This window comes from Sitodiplosis mosellana, unplaced genomic scaffold (assembly GCF_009176505.1).
Source record: "Sitodiplosis mosellana isolate CC-2019 unplaced genomic scaffold, AAFC_SMos_1.0 Smas_scaffold_1, whole genome shotgun sequence".
NCBI lineage: Eukaryota > Metazoa > Arthropoda > Insecta > Diptera > Cecidomyiidae > Sitodiplosis > Sitodiplosis mosellana.
Genome location: NW_022595244.1, coordinates 2,227,445 through 2,245,523, shown reverse-complemented (window position 1 = coordinate 2,245,523; position 18,079 = coordinate 2,227,445). Strand labels below are relative to the sequence as shown.

General features: G+C 38.5%; 4 protein-coding genes across 6 annotated transcripts; 2 read left to right on the top strand and 2 right to left on the bottom strand.

Moving 5' to 3' along the window:
* Positions 1-13: 13 nt before the first annotated feature.
* On the bottom strand, positions 14-6,945 carry LOC129571382 (serine/threonine-protein phosphatase 4 regulatory subunit 2). 3 transcript variants are annotated; one of them, XM_055451196.1, is made up of 4 exons: positions 6,601-6,945; positions 5,150-5,463; positions 4,741-4,929; positions 14-1,971 (listed from the first exon to the last, which is right to left on the bottom strand). In XM_055451196.1, the coding sequence occupies exons 2-4, from the start codon at positions 5,367-5,369 to the stop codon at positions 626-628; spliced, it is 1,755 nt and encodes a 584-aa protein (XP_055307171.1). In that variant the 5' UTR covers positions 5,370-5,463; positions 6,601-6,945; the 3' UTR covers positions 14-625. The 3 variants fall into 3 exon arrangements, with proteins under 3 accessions (XP_055307171.1, XP_055307157.1, XP_055307166.1); XM_055451182.1 differs by having other exon boundaries at positions 6,740-6,898; XM_055451191.1 differs by lacking the exon at positions 6,601-6,945 and adding an exon at positions 5,583-5,739.
* LOC129571448 (small nuclear ribonucleoprotein F) lies at positions 6,897-7,722 on the top strand. Its single transcript, XM_055451247.1, has 3 exons — positions 6,897-7,037; positions 7,168-7,423; positions 7,508-7,722. The coding sequence occupies exons 2-3, from the start codon at positions 7,249-7,251 to the stop codon at positions 7,597-7,599; spliced, it is 267 nt and encodes an 88-aa protein (XP_055307222.1). The 5' UTR covers positions 6,897-7,037; positions 7,168-7,248; the 3' UTR covers positions 7,600-7,722.
* On the bottom strand, positions 7,704-10,744 carry LOC129571400 (peroxisomal N(1)-acetyl-spermine/spermidine oxidase). Its single transcript, XM_055451205.1, has 3 exons — positions 9,856-10,744; positions 8,651-9,789; positions 7,704-8,546 (listed from the first exon to the last, which is right to left on the bottom strand). The coding sequence occupies exons 1-3, from the start codon at positions 10,036-10,038 to the stop codon at positions 8,243-8,245; spliced, it is 1,626 nt and encodes a 541-aa protein (XP_055307180.1). The 5' UTR covers positions 10,039-10,744; the 3' UTR covers positions 7,704-8,242.
* LOC129571374 (protein TAPT1 homolog) lies at positions 10,632-13,759 on the top strand. The gene is made up of 3 exons (XM_055451167.1): positions 10,632-11,181; positions 11,285-11,758; positions 11,835-13,759. The coding sequence occupies exons 1-3, from the start codon at positions 11,013-11,015 to the stop codon at positions 13,154-13,156; spliced, it is 1,965 nt and encodes a 654-aa protein (XP_055307142.1). The 5' UTR covers positions 10,632-11,012; the 3' UTR covers positions 13,157-13,759.
* Positions 13,760-18,079: the final 4,320 nt, after the last annotated feature.

Here is an 18,079-nt window from a genome sequence, read left to right as displayed (position 1 = left end):
AGACACAGTTGAGTTTGGGTTCGTTTTATTTATTGAATGACCATAATAATTTATAATGTGAATATCCATTGAATACTAAAACTAATCTATATTCGCAAGAATGTTTATGATCTTTTGTTGATGGTTTTCTTCTTCGTCTGCTTTTATCGCCGTTGCTGCTGATGCTGGTGCTTCTTTTTCGGATTCGAAAATAAAAATGTTGCCAGAGATTTGTGTCGGAATTGTTGTATGTCGTTTTTTTTGCGTGTATTTATTTGTCTACACAATGCAAATTGATACCTTTATTATTATACTTATGATAAATTAGTAGTTATTTTTGTTTGTTTCGTTTGACCTTATCAGTTTCTACAAAATTGTTTGTTCTGCCAATGCGGTAAAAAAAATTTGACAAAAAAAAAGAAAGACGAAAGAAAAACGTTTATAAAAAATTGTTTGGGGGTTACTCATATGATACGAAATGCTAAATTCTACGTATAAACGTGTGTTTGTGTGTGTTGGTGGCGATGTGTCGCTCCATTCCGTCTTGTTTGTATGAAAAATTCGAATATGATGTGTGTTATATTTAATTGTGAGTAAATGTGTGTGTGTGTTATGATCTAAGCCGATATCGATCGATGTGGTATGTTTATAAGTCCATTGCATCGACTGAGTTCGATTCGTCGACGTCCATTTGTTCTTCGTCGGTTTTAATTGGAGCCGCTTCCATTGCATTTTCAGCTTCCGCAGTGTTGGTTTCGGTATTTTCGACGGTCATTTCATCGGCTGGTGCCACTACGGGCTCAACAACATTTGCTGGTTCATCGTTCATTTTAACCTCTTCAACGACGACTGGTTGCTGCTCTGGAATAGCTGCTAAAATGTCAGACGATACCAATTCATTGAGAGCTTCGTCTGGCGTAAAGTCTAGATCGGATGGAATGGCCACAGGTGCGTCGGTTTTCAATAAATCTTCGGTGGCAGGCAATTCTTCGGCTGGTTTTGGCACCTCGCAATCGAGTACACTTTCAGCGTCGGCGATAGGCTTGACGTCAATGTTGATTGGATCCTTTTCGGTGGCTGTCAATGTCGAATCGACCACATCTTCCAATAGTTCGTTTTCTTTTTGAGCGTCAATTTCGGTGCTTATCGATTCAAGAATGTCACTTTCCTTCGGCAAATCGACTTCTGATGATGCGACCGGCTCCTTAATGGCTGCTGATTCTGGTTCTGTAGTTGCCGTTTCTTCTGCTTTAGTTGCCACTTTGGAGACCTCCTCCGCTTCTTTGACATCGTCCAATTCGAGCCGGATCTTTTTCGCACTTGAACCATTGCTAACCACATCAGCATCTTCTTCATCATCACTGCGACGCTTTGGAGTTGGAGGCTTTTCAATTTCCACCGGTTTCGTTTCATTGATTCCCTCCTCTGGTTTCACCTCCTCGCCCACTGGAGCGGATGTGGTCTTTTCAATGCTTTTTTCGGCCTTTACTTCGGCTTCGATTTTAACGCTATCGCTCGAATCGGCCTTCTTTTCATCTTTGTCGTCAATTGTTTCGGCGTTCTCTACTTTTGGAATGACACTCTCTTTGTTTACTGTGGCCGCCGGTTCAACCGCCTCCACCGGTTTCGATTCATCTTTTCCAGTTGTGGTTACAGTCTCTGCAGCTACGGCTGCAGTTTCGGTCTCTGTTTTTGGCTCCACACTTACACCCGACTGCTCAGCGTCTGTTAATTTTTCAGAAACATCTTGTTCAACCTTTGTGGCCTCCTCTATCTTGATGTCCTCTGATGTGAGTGCCTGTGCAGCCGATGAGGATTCACCGCCCTCGGGTATGTGTTCAGTTGAATTCAATTCATTGTGTTCCTCTTTGTTGCCATTCTGTCGCTTTTCCTCGCTCTTGGTCACCTCCGAATCGATGTTGATTTCCGTGTCGATATCATTGTCTTCTGTGCCATTGGCCATTTTACGACCCGGTGGAACTGTGCTCACAACTGAAAAATACAAGCTACACTGTAATTTCAATGGGATTTTTATTTAATCCATTGGGATTTTCCAACTAGAATATAAAACATAGTATAAGATACTTCTTGACAAAAAGTATTCCAACTGAAATCAATATAAAGGCTGTTCCATTAGTTGACTATGGTAAAGAGAAGAGATTTTATATTAATAATTTTGGGTTTTTCAGCAGAAACATCCGAAGTGATTATCATTCAATCAGAAAAACTATTTACATACGCAATACGAATAACAAATGTTTTTAATTCATTAATAAGGCTCAGTTAGCAAATCTATCAATCCTTTGTAATTTTCTATCGAAGTCATTGTAACAGTCAAATACAATACGAACATATTGAACGAATTTGTCACCGGTTTTATTTTGCTGCGCAGTCGTTTCAGGCAACACTGACTTGTCATAAAATTTGCCAATCAAAATAATTGTGAAATACAGCAAACACAACCTCGCATTGTTAACCCTCTAATGCATACAACCGCCTCTAGACGGGCAACATTTGAATGCCTGTAGAACGTAAACCGTACATCGGATCACATTGCTTTAAAGAGAATTTTTATTCGTCAATGTTTTCTCTTTATTTTTGTCTTGGCAATATTTGTCTATGTAGTCTAATTGTAAAGTTACAAACAAAAATGTGTGCAAAAACAAAAATTTGACAAAATGAATTATTCGAACTTCAAATTAGACACATTTTTGACATTTTTAAACGATGGATTTGATTGTTCTCTGATTTATGTCAATCGCATTTCCTGACTAAACCATGAGGAATCTAGGATTATGAATATTTTTTTAAATATATATGGCCAAAAATCAACCAAGTACCAGTACTCCCAGCCCTGGAAAAATTTAATGCATTAGAGGGTTAAGTGTTGTTTGTTTCTGATTTATAAATTGCTGAACGAAAAAGTGGTTTGCGGAAGCATTGACAAAGAATATTATTTTCTTGAGAGTTTGAACTAGGGGAATATCACGCTCCTGAATCTTGTGAGATATTTGAGATATTTGAAATAAACATCAATTGTATGACATATTTTCGAATATTTCGAATAAATAAATCAGATTTTTGTGGATTCTGGAGATATTTGAGATTTTTTGCATTAAATCCAAATAAATACATTTAAATATTATTCATAATCACAAAAATCCACAATATTCCGCCGTATTCACAAATATCCACCATATTTCATACGACAGATTCTTAGCGATAAATTGGATTTTTTTTGAAATATTTGAAATAATTTAAACGTGATATTCCCCTAGAGTTTGAATGCGTCGAATTTTATCAAAAATTGCTATTGATTTTTGTGTGGGGAAGTCATTCATTACAGTTGATACAATGCAAACGAATGTTTTCGGATTTATTTTGCTGTGCCAATCGTTTCACAGTTGCATAGAGTCGGCACGAAATGATATCCGGCGTTTTCAACAAATTCGTTTGACAAATCGACAATATCATCGCCTTATTGGATACCACCAGCGCGAAAAAAAGCGACGCGAACTGACCCGCCAAATCGATGAGCAAATGAAAAGTCACCGCGAAAGATTCGATGATCGGCCATGTCCACGCTCAGCAGATTACAACGTATACGCAGGCAACATTCTTCGTCACTTCAATGCAAAATTTGTAGCATACACACAGTATGAATATGCTCTGCAAGATCTGTTGCAATACATTGCAACCGAAAGAGAATTGGAAAAACTCGCATCGCAATTGATTAATGGCAAACAAACGTTTGTCTTCGCCGGAAATGCAACGTTGCCTGGAAGTTCGCCAGCCAAGGGCTACCGTCGAACACGAGTCCGAGCACTGTTCGAGAAAATGAGCCGACGTCACAACTGCACAGTGTTCTGGGTCGATGAGTTTCGCACTACAAAATTGTGTTCATTGTGCTTCCGAGAGTTGGAACAGCCAAAAAAAAGCCGGTCGAGTGAAGAAAAAGTACCGGTATTATTTGTGTCGTGGGTGTGAAAAAGTGCCTGAAGCAACTGAAGCTGTCAATCACATCCATTCGCGCAAAACTAATCGGCAGGTGACAAAGCAACGAAAGAATACTCGTCGACCACACCGTCGTGGTGTGCGTAAGGCATCCGAATTCCGGCGGTATGAACAAAAGCCAGCAAATGAGCGTAATATGACATGGAATCGCGATGTCAACGCTGGTCGGAACATTCTTCACAGAGGTATGATTGTTTGAACCAAAGATATCAATTCAATTTACTATTAACAATAAACTCATTGAATACGAACATGTTGGTGTGCAGTAATAGGCGTTGAGCTACATCAAGCGTTCAAGAGATCGGTGCAAGAAGAGGAAAACGGAGCAGCTGCAGCGCCTCCACCAGCAAACCAGATAATCTAAGTTTGTAATTGATAAACTGAGTATTTTCCATTTAATTTGTGAGATTCATTCATTAAGCAATGCTCAATGTTGGCTTTTACTCGATAAATTTTGAGTAATTCATATCTGCAATTGTTATGGTTTTCAGAATCAACAATCAACACAAAGTTCTATCCGAGATCAAGCGGGAATTCAAAAACCATCTGCATTCTCGCGGGCTATAGGCATGGTCTTCAGTTGGGAGTCCCAACAATTATAAAGTTTAATACTTGTAAGTTTTGTGTGGATTAAAATTTAATCCTTTCTGATTTTTTTTGCTGAAAAATCCCAAAATATTAATATAAAATCCTCTTTCTTCTACAGTTTTTACTCAAACAATGTTTACTTGAAAGCAAATGGCTTACCCAAAATGTTTTTCTCCAACGCGCGCATGAATTTATCGAGGCGACTGTAGTGTTTCTTCGGGTCAGTGAGTAGCTCGCACAAACGTTGGATGGTGAACGGTGCCGCTTGGAAATTATCGAAGCGTTCAAACAGCAATGTTTTCATGGACTCATAATTGAATTGGTCCACATTCGGACACTGGGGAAGATCTAATTGAATACCAAAGAAATGATGAAAAAACATTGTGAAAATTAATTTTTTTACAAAAAAATTGTTACATGTAAATTTGGAAAAAGATACACTTTTTCAGCAAAAAAATATAAGCATCTTCGTTTGAAACACGAAAAAAAAACCAAGCGAGAACAAAAAAATCCACCCACAATCGAATTACAAAAGTAAACAAAATGGGCGAGATCAAGTCACACATACCTTCGATACTTGCGGTGGTGTCGTGAAATTCTTTGATGACATTTCGCAATTTTTCACGGAACAAATACTGAACGGTGGGCCAGCGATAGACCGTGTCTCCGGTTTTGGCAACATAATTAATGTATTCTTCTAGTTCGGCTGGGATGTCTTTCGATTTTTGTTTGGTGAATCGATCCAAAATTTGCAAAATTTCATCGGCATTTTCCAAAGCGACCAGCATTTTTGCGATATCGTTTGTCGTTCGACTCCTTTTGTTGTATTGACCAGCGAAAACACAGAAAAGCGTCTATTCAAACCAAAATTTCAGCTTGAAACTGCAATTCAAAATAAAATGGGAAAAGAACCAATTTTTGAGCACTAATTTATAGGTTGATAAATGTACTTATTAATTTCAATTAATTTTGGTTAAAAATAGTCGCCCTTGTCGTCGCACCAAAGAAAATTTCGCTCTCTCTTTTAAAGGAAGACCACACAGAAATTTTATGTCTGCAATGAACTTTTTTTTTCGTCTGGTTGGCGACGTCTTTTTTCGAGATGGAGTTTGCCGTCGTTTCGCTCTCTCGGCTTTCGGATGGTAAAACAATTTCGATTACACGGTGCGACTTCGGAGTGTCTGTCTGTGTGTTGAATGTATTTGTGTTTGTGTGTGAAACGGCTGTTGACCGGTCTCTGCACAACGCAAAACCAATTGAATGCTATTCAAAAGTGTATTCGCGAGAATGCATGCGTATTGCAAGCTGTGTGTGCGATTCGTCTGATCTGCGGTTCTCGCGTATATATGCACATGATATATGTAAGTGTGGTGTGTATATATATGCATGGCGCGCACGGATGCGATGATTTCAATGCTAATTCCAGTTTTCTTACAGACATTTTTCGACAATGCCATTCAAATGATGGTGAATCAAGGGGATAAAGAAGGAAGCGAACGGAACGGAACGAATAAACAGGAAAAAAGACACATAACCAACACGGACACGCAAACTCCAGAGAGAGAGAGAGAGTTTTGCAATTGCAAACAATGGATGTATGTTTTCGATTACTTCCTCCGTTTGTCTCCATAGACTTGAGTCTTCTGTAGTTCGGCTTTTTCTAGCCATTATTCCAACACATACATTCGAACACACACAGCAGAAAAAAAAAACGGCAGAGAAATCATCGTGTCACCACCGGCATGCGATGCAAAAGCGAGACAAAGGAGAGAATTCGCGTACATATTGCTCAATGTGTGCGAAATACGTTGGAATTCTGCTTTTTTTGCACAGATGCATTAAAATCTTTCTCTTTTCTACTTGACTGCATGCCAACGTGTAAATGAAAAAGGTAAATCTACGACCAACTCTTCAATAAATGAAACCATTTTCTCTCTCTCTCCATCAGGGTAATTCTATTGTTCTGACTTTTGTCGAAAATGATTTCAATTCCACAACTTATTTGTCTACGTTTCTTACCGATCTAAAAAAATTTTTTCCCGACTTGGTTTCTTTTGTTCTGACGCACCAGACACGACTTTTTTTATCACAATTTTTTTTTTCTAACCAAAACTTCACACAATTGATTTTTCTGTTTGTTTCTAAAATCGTTTCTTACTTTGTTAGACCTATGTACAGAATAGAAAAGTTTGTGGTAGCACCGACAGGGATAAACGTTGTGATGAAATAAAACAAGCGTTCGGCAAAAACTCAGAGCGAACGCATTCGTACCGCAGACGTCACACGGTGAGAGAGAAAAACATTTGACACTTTGCATTGAATGCACACACAGAACGTTGTTTGTTTGCCGCTTCCCTCACTGACAGCTCTCAAACAGTATAGCATTTTGGTGGTGTGTAAACGATTACATTTCGCCTTGTCTTTACGTTGTCCAATGGTTCGATTCGAAATATAAGGTAAAGTTGTGATTTTTTTTTGTTGGAAAAATTACGGAATTAATTCAAATATAAATGAAATATTGTTGTTTAGTGTGAAAAATGTTGGAACAAATTTGGCTGAAAATTTCATTGGTTGATTTCATTGCAGATCGAAGACATAACCTCAAACGGTTGCTGAAGCATTTATTTTTTTGAGTCGACTTTAAGGAAGAACATTTAACCAGTAATCATGTCGATGGCTATGCCAATTAACCCAAAGCCATTTTTGAATGGGTTGACAGGGAAGGCAGTGCAAGTGAAACTCAAGTGGGGCCATGAATACAGAGGATATCTGGTTTCAGTCGATGGCTACATGAACATGCAATTGGCAAACACAGAAGAGTTCATTGATGGACAATCGACAGGTATGTTGACCAAAAAATCTCAAGAATAAAATGTAAACGAGTAAAATTACTCTAAATCAAATTGATTCTTTTTCATTCACGCAGGTCATTTGGGTGAGGTGTTGATTCGATGCAACAATGTTTTGTACATTTCTGGTGTGAGTGAAGACGACGAAGAAGGCGAAATGAGAGATTAAACGTCACTTGAATGGCATTTATTTCATAAGGTCTATACAAATCCCAAGGTTAAAGCTGTAATTCAGAGTAAAAAAAAAGAAAATTCACAATAAACAAATCATTCTTTTCATCTGATCATCAAATTTCGTCGTATTTTATTTTAATACTCTCTCAGTGTTTTTAAAAATATGTTACACATTCTCTTTTGGGGAGGAAATCAATCAATTCACTTTTTTTTATTAATTCAATTTTGTGAGACTAGATAAAAATGTTTTTTTTTGTTGCAACTCAAAATAAATGTATGTAAATCAATAAAATTTCCCTTCTTCTTTAAAAAAAAATTGATCATTTTGCATTCACTAAAATTATTGTCTAAAAAACAAAAAAAAAGATAAAATTCTCCAATGGTTGACGCGATTCTAATGATTCTATAGCATTCCGTTCCGCTTGGTTCGTTCATACCGAATTTCATGCAATGCTTCAAATGTTCTCCGATCCCAAATCAAATGCAAAATGTCATAAAGAAATACAATAAATTAGTAAATTCAATTTAACTATTACTTGTACAAAACCAAAGTGACATGCCACAAATAGGTAGGCGCACGCATGTTGAGAAATGGAGTAAAATGTTGCAAGCGCAGCGAGCAATCGTTACCGAATTTTCTATTCGAGAGCTATGCCCTGAATCCATGAACTTAAATCACTTGTGTCCGATTCGAGAACAACTTCTTGCGGTGAATCGGGCGTTAAGAGAATCTGTGCCGCTGTTCGACCACTCAAATAGGCCCCATGAACGGTCGAATAGAAATTACAGTGTGTGTGTTCACCAGCAAAGCACACGGCTGGCTTCGAATCCAATGGCGATGAATACAATGGTTGTGCAACATTATCAATATCTTCCTGAGAGCCACCGACTCTAATCGCCGTATACGAACCTCTGCAGTATTGCTGACGATGCCAACTTGTGCTGCAAAGAAAATTGATGGAAATTAGTTTTTCCTTTCATTTGGAATGAAACAGGAATAAATGTGATTGAACTGAAGGAATGGTGACGTGATTGATCCCACTTACCATACGCAACTCTTTGGTTTCGGTATAAAGGGATCTTTTAAGAATTTCCGCAGAATGTCGGTGCAAACTTCGGCCACTACAGTGTGTGACAACGTTTCCATGTACTCGGCTTCTTTTCCCGAAATCCATCCTAGCAACATGGTCTCACTAACTTTTGAGAATGAGTAAATTTTTCGAAACCAATTCTTTTCGACGCTTGCACCGGTGACGTCATCGTCCCACAGCAACATTACTTCACTAATATCCTTATTTAAGAACGGTCGATCGTATTCTAGAAAAATCTTATCCACTGTCCCAAACAGCAGATGATCAATCGACTCTAATTTGTATTGGGGTAACTCCGGTTCAAATAATGTTTGATGATTTTCCTTTAGCACACCCAACGGAACGGTGCAAATCACATGATTCGCATAGTATTCGGTGCCATTGTCACATACAACTTTCACTTTATCCCGATGACGGTGATTTTCATTGGATGAGCTACGATTGATGGGTACTTCGGTAACTGTCTTATCCGAATCATCTGAATCGACCTCATCGACCGTTTCCAAACCACCGATTGCCATTTCAGCCCGGTCCGCCTTGCTGGTGGATTTTCGTTTCCAGTGAATGGTTTTGACGGGGCAAGAGAGCACTATTTGTTCGGGCAGTATCGATTGTGTCATCGGTCCAAGTATCGAACTGTATCCTTTTGGTAGCAGAATATTTCCGCCCTGAAGTTCCGTGTAACTGCCTAATTCTAATAAATCTATTTCGTTCATACTATTACAACCCGAGATGCACGTTTCACGCTTCAGCAAACATTCGAATATCAATTTTTTCAAGTGTTTATCCTCGGCATCCGGTTGATTGGTCAAATACAATTCGATTTCATAGTTGATGTGCTCGCCAACACTGTCAATATCCGGCGGTGGTATATACTGACACAGAAAATACTCTTCGCACCGTTTCAGAAAGCACACATAGGCTTCGTAGATTTCTTGGAGTATTGCAAACGGCACCTGTTTACCATCTTCTGTCGTTGCAATCAATTTGTGTGGTTTTGGTGCATTGAGTATGCTAACCAATCCATTTGCCATGGCCAATTCGAATATCGGATTCCCAAGCACACCATGTATCCAATTTGCACCCAATTCAATCTAAGAAGAAAAATAATATTATGTAATTGTGGAGGCATACACATCGATTAGAATTGGGCTACTCACTTTTTCCGCACCAAGATCGATCGAAACGATTCGACCTCCCGTTCGACCTCGAGCTTCCAAAATCCGGAAATCAGTCAAACCATTTTTTATCATATGATTTGCAGCAGACAGGCCAGCCATACCAGCACCTATGATTATCACTTTATGTTCTTTGATCGCCGTCGTCGCTTCATTTTCACTCATTCTAATCTACAATCTGCTGACAACCAAAAGGAACCAAGCAAACAGCACACGCACACGGGAAAAATTGATTATTCTAACACGAATTTCCTACTTCTTTCGCCACAAATGCTTGCAAATGCAAATGGATTACTGGCAAGCAAGTAGAGAAAATTTTGTTTTGAACACAGCTCGCACTGAATCGCGCAATTAGAAGGTGTTTCAACGTCGATTACAACGCTTCCGTAAATATTGATCTGACATTGGACATCATCGAAACGATAAATTAATTAAAAATAAATGCGTGACACTGAGAGTATATACACCACACAATTATTATATAGATGACAACAGAGTTTGCAATACGAAATTTTCCCTTTTGCACCAATTTTTTTTTGTTGTCATTTGGTGATGATGTCTCTCTTTCTCTCCACTTGCTGTGTATGTAAATTTTCACAAGTAAATTACAAAGAGAGTGTGTCGTACAGATTCTAGTTTTTCCAATTTTTTATGTTGTGGCTAACTCGATTGTCAAGCACTGTTTGACACATCCAATGCGTTAGTTTAATGCGAACGCGTTCCGTACGTTGGCTTGTTTGATGACGTGAGAAAATTTTACGCAAAAAATCGATTGCACAAAAATCATTTTTGAATTCGATTTGTTATTGCAAATTGACAGTGAAATTGTTGTTTTGCATTAAAAACCATTAAAATTCGCATTGATCCAAGTAAACGTGTCGCAGTGTCGACGTTTGACGTTTTATGAACAGATGTGCATTCGTTTGACGTTTCAAACGACGTTGTTTATTTTTCTTTGTATGGCTAATGTCAAGGCGATTGCAAACAGCGAGAGTGTAACACATAAAAACACATTGAAAAAAAAATCCCGATTATTTTTCGATTCGATTGGGTCACAATTGTTTTGTTTCATCCATCACGTTCGATAGCAGTGGATTGCTTTTACATATGCAATCAGACAATTAGCGTACGTCGACGACATGACGAAAAAAGACGATGACTTAATAACACCGTCAACTAAAAAGATACGTTTTCGCGGTGACCTTAATGCATACTATTTCGATAATCATATCGAAGATATTTTCGATGATCCCGAGCGGAGAAAGTTAAAGTTTGGCGACCAAAATGCCGACGAAAGCAATAAAAAAGGTACAGTAATGATAAACACATATAGCATATTTTTGTTCGCAGTCCGTTTGGTCATTTCTATTTTTATCTGTCTCTTTTTCCTACCCATTTGCGTATTATGTAGAACCTGTTGATGATCGATCATTTTTTGACTTTATCAAAATTGAGCTCACGCGCGGCTACGTTCCAGAACACGACGAGGAGCGATTTTCAGCACGACGCGAAAAAATCTACACATTCATGAAAATCCCGCGTGAATTTGAAAAGTTTATGGTTTATGGGGTGCTTCAGTGTATCGACTCCTTTTTGTATATTCACACATTTTTACTGATTCGGTATGTGTTGGCCGTGTGTGCTGTGATATGGCGTCCGATTGCAACATGTTTTGGCCTGCGACGACGCGGTCAACGGCTTTTGGCGCCGGCCGAGGTGTGTGATCTCTTGAAGGGCTCCATTTGGATAGCCGCCATTTGCATTCTTAACATGATTGACACAAATCGCATGTATCACATCATCAAAAGTCAATCGGTGATAAAATTATACATTTTCTACAATATGCTTGAAGTCGGCGATCGGCTGCTCTGCGCATTTGGACAAGGTAACTTTCTTTTCAGTCAAATCTGAACCAAACCGAAACGAAAAAAGGATGATAAAATATACATTTCAATTTCAAGATACGATCGACGCCCTATTTTGGACAGCAACTGAGCCGAAGGAACGCAGCCGCAGTCGCATTGGTCTATTTGGACATATCATTTTTGCACTGTTCTACGTCATTCTGCACAGCAGTTTGATCATGTTTCAAGCGACTACCTTGAATGTGGCCATCAATTCGGACAACAAAGGACTGCTCGGTATCATGATGTCGAATAATTTTGTGGAGCTAAAAGGAAGTGTGTTTAAGAAATTCGATAAAAACAACTTATTCCAGCTCACTTGTGCAGATGTGCGTGAACGTGTCCATTTGACCGTTCTACTGTTTGTGGTGGTTATTCAAACGATGAAAGAGTTTAACTGGAGCAGTGAACAGTTTTTGATTCTGTTTACCGACTGTTTCTCGGTAATGATGGTGGAATTTCTGATTGATTGGATAAAACATGCCTTCATAACCCGTTTCAATGAGCTTCCAGCCGATGTATACAAAGAGTTTACCATTTCACTTGCATATGATATGACCCAAACGCGTCAAAAACACGCATTTTCCGATCATTCAGATTTGGTTGCACGTCGAATGGGCTTCATTCCGTTCCCATTGGGTGTGGTATTGATCAAAGCGCTGTACAGTGCGGTAAAAATTGAAAATTTTGCATCAGTCTTGCTTGTAATCATCGCTTTCATAACCCTTATGAGCTGTCGCATTCTCAATACAATTTGTGCGCTGGGCAAAGCATGTGACTTGATGCAGTCGCACCAAAAGGAAAAGCAAGCAGCAGCCAATGCTGCCGCTACGAATATAACCATGCCTTCGACACTCACCACTCCTGCGGCCACTGCAAGCAGTCAATCGAATCCGGCTGCTCCGAATGCACCGAATATCGCAATTAACCTGAACATTGGAGGTATTCATCCGTTGCCAAACACACCGGCCAAGCCTCGAAACGCGGAAAATCTTTCAAACAGTCAAATTGTCGACGCTTCAACTTCACCGATCCCATTCACGCCGTTGCAACGCTCGAAAACTGTTGACACCGTGGCCGATTTGAAGGCACAGGAATCATTGCCAGCAAACAATTCCAAACTTTTGACCGAGCCAAATTTAGGTGCCACTGCATTATTTTCCAACAGCGATGTTGATCTTGACCGCGATGTTTGCCTCAACGAACACATACTTAATGAGAACAGTGACACATGTTCGGAAGATCAATTGACACGGAGCGAACCAGATTTACAGCAAGCCGAAAGCGTTGAACCAAACCGAACACAACTACCGCAACGGCGTACACACAAGCGTTCCGAGTCAGAACCATTCATTCATGCCGAAAATAGCAGTCACTGATAACACACACACACACACACACAACCAAAGAGAGACATACAACTGCACACTAGACGGGCAGCAAATTAAAACAACAAAACGCTCGGCATCCAGATGCCGATTCTCACGTTTCATTTTGATTAAATCATACATTTATGCATATTGTATCTCCCAGTCAGATGCACCCGACATGCTTCGCAAGATTTGTTTTTCGTAACACCAGACACTTTTGCATGTCTTAGCTGATTAAGTACGCTTGCAAATAGAAACTTTGTTATTCGATTGAAATTTTGTTTGTTTGTTTTTTTTTCTTGATAAAATGGAAACAGAGAGGAAAATCAAATGTATATAAAATACAGACACGTCTTTTTTTATATCGATAATTTAGTTAATTTATTTGTTTCGATCAATCAACTATTATAATGTTAACTTTTTTCCATGTTTTTGGCCCTATGTAAATACTATTTCCTAAAATTGAACATCATCACATATAACCATTATGATTTCTTTTTTGATAGCAATTCAATTAATCAGATATAAAAAAGTATTTTGGAAAAAAGTGTAATTTTTCTTACAAGGAAAAATAAAACAAAAAACTTTAGCAAATAAAGAGCTTTCGTGAGATTTACAGGTGGTATTTATTTACACACACACGAGCATGCGCAAAACTGATTTGACTAGCCGCCTTCGTTGAGAGAGATGATAATACGGTGAGTGGTGATCGTGCTGTGTACAGTGTTGAAGCCAAACCTTTAGTTAGTGAGAAAAAACTGCGTTTGAAATTCGGATGACTTCATCGTGATGACTTTGATGTTTTTGTTGTGTTTGAATTTCCGGAACATTGTTCGCGCGTACACCGGCGTCGATCGGCTCACAATTATTGTCACTGGGTAGTTCTCTGTTTCGATGGTAGCTGATCGTCTGCGTGCCTCAATCAATTCAGAATATTGTTCCGCAGAAATTGAATCGAATTCGGTGTTGTGCAAATACATAAATTCCAGTCGTGGAAAATTGCTGAACAAATCGAACAAAATTTGAAAGCTAAACAATGGGCCGCTAAGAAAAACGGTGACCAAATTCTCCAAGCCTTTAGCTAATATGTTGACAAAATTGTTGCACACCAACGTCGGTTCGATAAGTTTCAACTCTCGAATGTCGGTCATTTGTGCAATCGCCGTGCATTTCTTATCACTGATTATATTATGTCCCAGAGTGAGTGATTTGACCACGATTTTCGTGTATGTATTGAGAAATCGTAAACAATAGTTTCCCTCATCGAACCCGTTGATCATGAGAAATCGTTGCAATTTATCCAAATCATATCGATGAGTCAATCGTGGCATTCGCACATTAAACCAAACCTCACGCACATGCGGATTCAACTGAAAGAATGCTTCAACATCGGCTGGCTCGAAAATTGCTCGCAAAACCTGGACTGTTTTCACTGTGGTATATCGACGACGCAGCCATGTGGCGTGATCGAATGTATTGCATTGAATGATGTTTAAAGTGCGCATTTGACGGCATTTCTTCAGCAACAATTCATAAACGTCAACATCACGGCTTGCCAGTCGGCAACCGTCCAGTGTTAGCTGGGGCACAATGATTAAAGTCTTCAACAACAGCGACACGGTTATATGATTCAAATCCAATCGCACTAAATTTAAACACTGCAAATTTGGACCGCAATTCTCACCGATTGACAACAACATTTTACGTTCCATTCGCTTTTCCGTAGCATTTTCAGTGCCAATCACTTGGATTTGCTGCATATACGAACCAAACGATTTCATGAACAAGCTGAAAGGGAGAAACATTGAAATGTTACTAGCGTCGATTTAATACTGAACTGATTGACGAAAATCGAATACGATGGTATCTCAAATTGAGTAAAAACACTTTTTTTTGTAAAATACACAAAACAATGACAATTACAAACCTCGTAATTTTCGATCCAAACTCCGTGGCACATGTTTCCGTTGGTTTGAACGTGATGGTTTTGAATGAATAAAGTCTTTTGAACATCTCTTCGGCCAGTAATTTCAAGCGTTTACTTAAAATTGTAAATTTGCATAATTCCACAGCTGGTAGCCGTCTCAAAATCTCATCAATGCAATCATCATTCAAATCGGTGAAGCAGGTTTTGGATTTTCGTGTCACTCTCGTTGAACTGGCCACTTTCTTACCCATTTTCTTCGGTGATTTTCTCTTCGTTTTCGATGCAGCCTTCTTTTGCAAACCTTTCTTACTATGCGACCGTGTTCTCATTTTATTTTGCTGTGTCTATTCGTGTGACTTTAAAATAGATATGATTTAATTTGCTTAAATCAGAAAATAAAGCGATTCCAGTGGACTTTTCTATTCTTTCACTGTTAAATTTTTTGTGCCGGCAAAATATAGAGTCGTAATTTCTTTTGGCAAACGTTTCCAACAAATATTGGTTAATGTGATAGACTCATTTGCTGTAGCGTATTGTCAAACATCAACAGTGTTGAACTGTCAGTCATTCCGATTGGTTGTTGCCATAATTTTTGCTATAAGTTTTGAATATTCAAACAAATGTGATTAGAAGAAAGGAATTGTTGTAAAATATTTGTTTTATTTTTTAAATAAAGAAAGAAATTCAATTTTTCCGCTGAAATATATTGTTGTTTTTATAAAAACTCACGCTATTTTTGTGGTTTTTGGTATTTTTTCCACATTTCAACTTTGAACCGTCTCCACTCACTCAACTGGTTAACTCCATCCATTATCGCAAACGAAAACGGAATTCCTATACGAATTGAAATCATCACATTTTGCTCCGGAAATGGTTTGCATAACAGTTTGATTTTATCAGTGATCAACTTTAAATCATAATGTCTCGCCTATCGTTGGATTTGACTGTAATATTTATGTTCCATTAGTAGAAAACAAACAAAAAAGTGCATATTACGTCTTTGGATCCGAATTGTTCGGACAATTGGAAATGATGTAACAATGATCGGGTTACCATCAATATCGGCTTTTGGATTTTTAATTTGAGCGCAAATCAATTTGGTCACGTGAATCATAGTCTAGAGTACGTCAGTTGAATATACGATTTTACGCTCTTCGATTGACGTGATCCTACTCATCCATTCATTCATTCACAGAATATTATTCCCACATGCGACGGTCTGGTTGAGTCGATTGATTTGAGTTGGATTTTTGGTATGAGAAATGATGCAACAAGTCATCAAAAATCGAACGAATCAACTGTGGTTTAAAAATATACCTTGGATGATCCACCTGAGAATTCTGAGCAGATGAGGCATTATTTTTTTCTGATTTCTCTTGATGCAGTTCAATACTAGACTGAAATGAGTAGGAAAAACATGACTCAGAATCGGCTGCAAAAAGTTTGGGCGTACAAAATCAACAATTGTCTATTATTACTTTGTTTTTTATTTTCCTTATGATCTGTTATATCGTCAATGTTTTCTCGAGAGTAATTCACCATGAGCTGCCAATGTGTAACTGAACCATTGACGTAAGAATGCTGCTCGATTTGCCGGTGATTTCGTCAAGTGGATTCTTTTCTTTTTCTCAAACGCCACATTCACAATGATACCATTTCGGCTGAATGGAACCAGCGATTGCTGGATATAAATATATATATTTATTTTACCTGGTTATTTTTTTGCTTTTTAAGCCTTTCATAAACTGGATTGGTAAACATCGATACACGTACCGCACATACACAAATAATTTCACTTGAAGCTCGACAAGGCTTGCTAATGACAAAAATAGAATTTTCTCATCAAAACCTTTACATGAGAGCAATGGAAAAATATCTGTGCGTATGTCTCGCTTTTTATGGAATCTCATTTGAATTTCAGCTGTTTGAACGACGAAAACATCTTTTTGGCAAACACAAACCCATACAAAACATAAAAAATGATGGAAAAAATTCTATCGAAGAATGCGAGTTCCAAATTTACTAAACCAAGTAGAAATTAGGGATCGAAAACATGGTGTGGAACGAAGTGAAAAAAACAGAAAATCGACACGGCAAAAGTGACACACCATCAAAATCGCATCGAATGAATGATTTTGTTGTTACGATTTTTGGTTCGGCACATCTACGTCATACGGTCTATCCTGTTTTGGTACAGGACTAGATAGCATGCCCGACATGCATATATGTACGCCAAGTGACGGGGATATGTATATGGGTACATAGCGCCATGTATACCGTACATATGCAATGTACTACCATTTGTTTGCTGTGTGTTTGCCGGGCTGCCATCGAGTTGGTTGTAACCGGATTGTTTTATGAATTAAAAGGATTTTTGTGAATGAAATTTTTGAACGTCCTTGGATTTATTGATCGAATCAAGCTCATACCGTGTGGCTGCAAGTGTGAGTGTGTATTTGATTTCCCCTCGATTTTCGGTCGACCGGAGAGCTTGGAATTTTAGGAAAATACAACGAACGACACCACCGCCGCACACCAACATACTAGCAATTAGTGTCGCTCTTATCTCGTTTCGCTTACGCTTACGGCTAACAACGCAGTTGATAAAAGATAAGCAACGACGCAACTGGTCAACATCTACTCAATCAAATATCTCAATTTATTTTTCATTATACCGACGCTTCGTGAAAATGGCTTACTATTTTGTTGCTGTTGACGTTGTTTTTCGCACAATACTCTAAAGAAATCGAAAGTGACACGGAGAGAAAAGAAAAACAGAAATAAATTCGATTTAAAGTCACTTCGAGGAAGTTTCCTTTCGCATTTCGTTGTATGTTCATCTGTATGTGACATACAAGAGCGAAAGTAATGGCTTGACGCATTCCTCTAATGTTGAGAGCAATAGCTAGAATTGCAATTGAAACGAACATTCCGTTTTTGTAGCTCAGTTACTTCATATCTCTCTCTCTCTCTCTCTCTCTCTCTCTCTCTCTCTCTCTCTCTCT

Bases quoted from the DNA above. Each gene is read 5' to 3' on its own strand.
- LOC129571382 (XM_055451196.1), bottom strand. From the start codon at position 5,369: ATGCTGGTCGCTTTGGAAAATGCCGATGAAATTTTGCAAATTTTGGAT. The intron at 4,930-5,149 runs GTATGTGTGACT...GTATTCAATTAG, and splicing joins CACCACCGCAAGTATCGAAG to ATCTTCCCCAGTGTCCGAAT. The intron at 1,972-4,740 runs GTAAGCCATTTG...TGTATTTTTCAG, and splicing joins GTTGGAGAAAAACATTTTGG to TTGTGAGCACAGTTCCACCG.
- LOC129571448 (XM_055451247.1), top strand. From the start codon at position 7,249: ATGTCGATGGCTATGCCAATTAACCCAAAGCCATTTTTGAATGGGTTG. The intron at 7,424-7,507 runs GTATGTTGACCA...TCATTCACGCAG, and splicing joins CATTGATGGACAATCGACAG to GTCATTTGGGTGAGGTGTTG.
- LOC129571400 (XM_055451205.1), bottom strand. From the start codon at position 10,038: ATGAGTGAAAATGAAGCGACGACGGCGATCAAAGAACATAAAGTGATA. The intron at 9,790-9,855 runs GTGAGTAGCCCA...TTTTCTTCTTAG, and splicing joins TCGATCTTGGTGCGGAAAAA to ATTGAATTGGGTGCAAATTG. The intron at 8,547-8,650 runs GTAAGTGGGATC...TTTTCTTTGCAG, and splicing joins AAACCAAAGAGTTGCGTATG to CACAAGTTGGCATCGTCAGC.
- LOC129571374 (XM_055451167.1), top strand. From the start codon at position 11,013: ATGACGAAAAAAGACGATGACTTAATAACACCGTCAACTAAAAAGATA. The intron at 11,182-11,284 runs GTACAGTAATGA...CGTATTATGTAG, and splicing joins CGACGAAAGCAATAAAAAAG to AACCTGTTGATGATCGATCA. The intron at 11,759-11,834 runs GTAACTTTCTTT...TTCAATTTCAAG, and splicing joins GCTCTGCGCATTTGGACAAG to ATACGATCGACGCCCTATTT.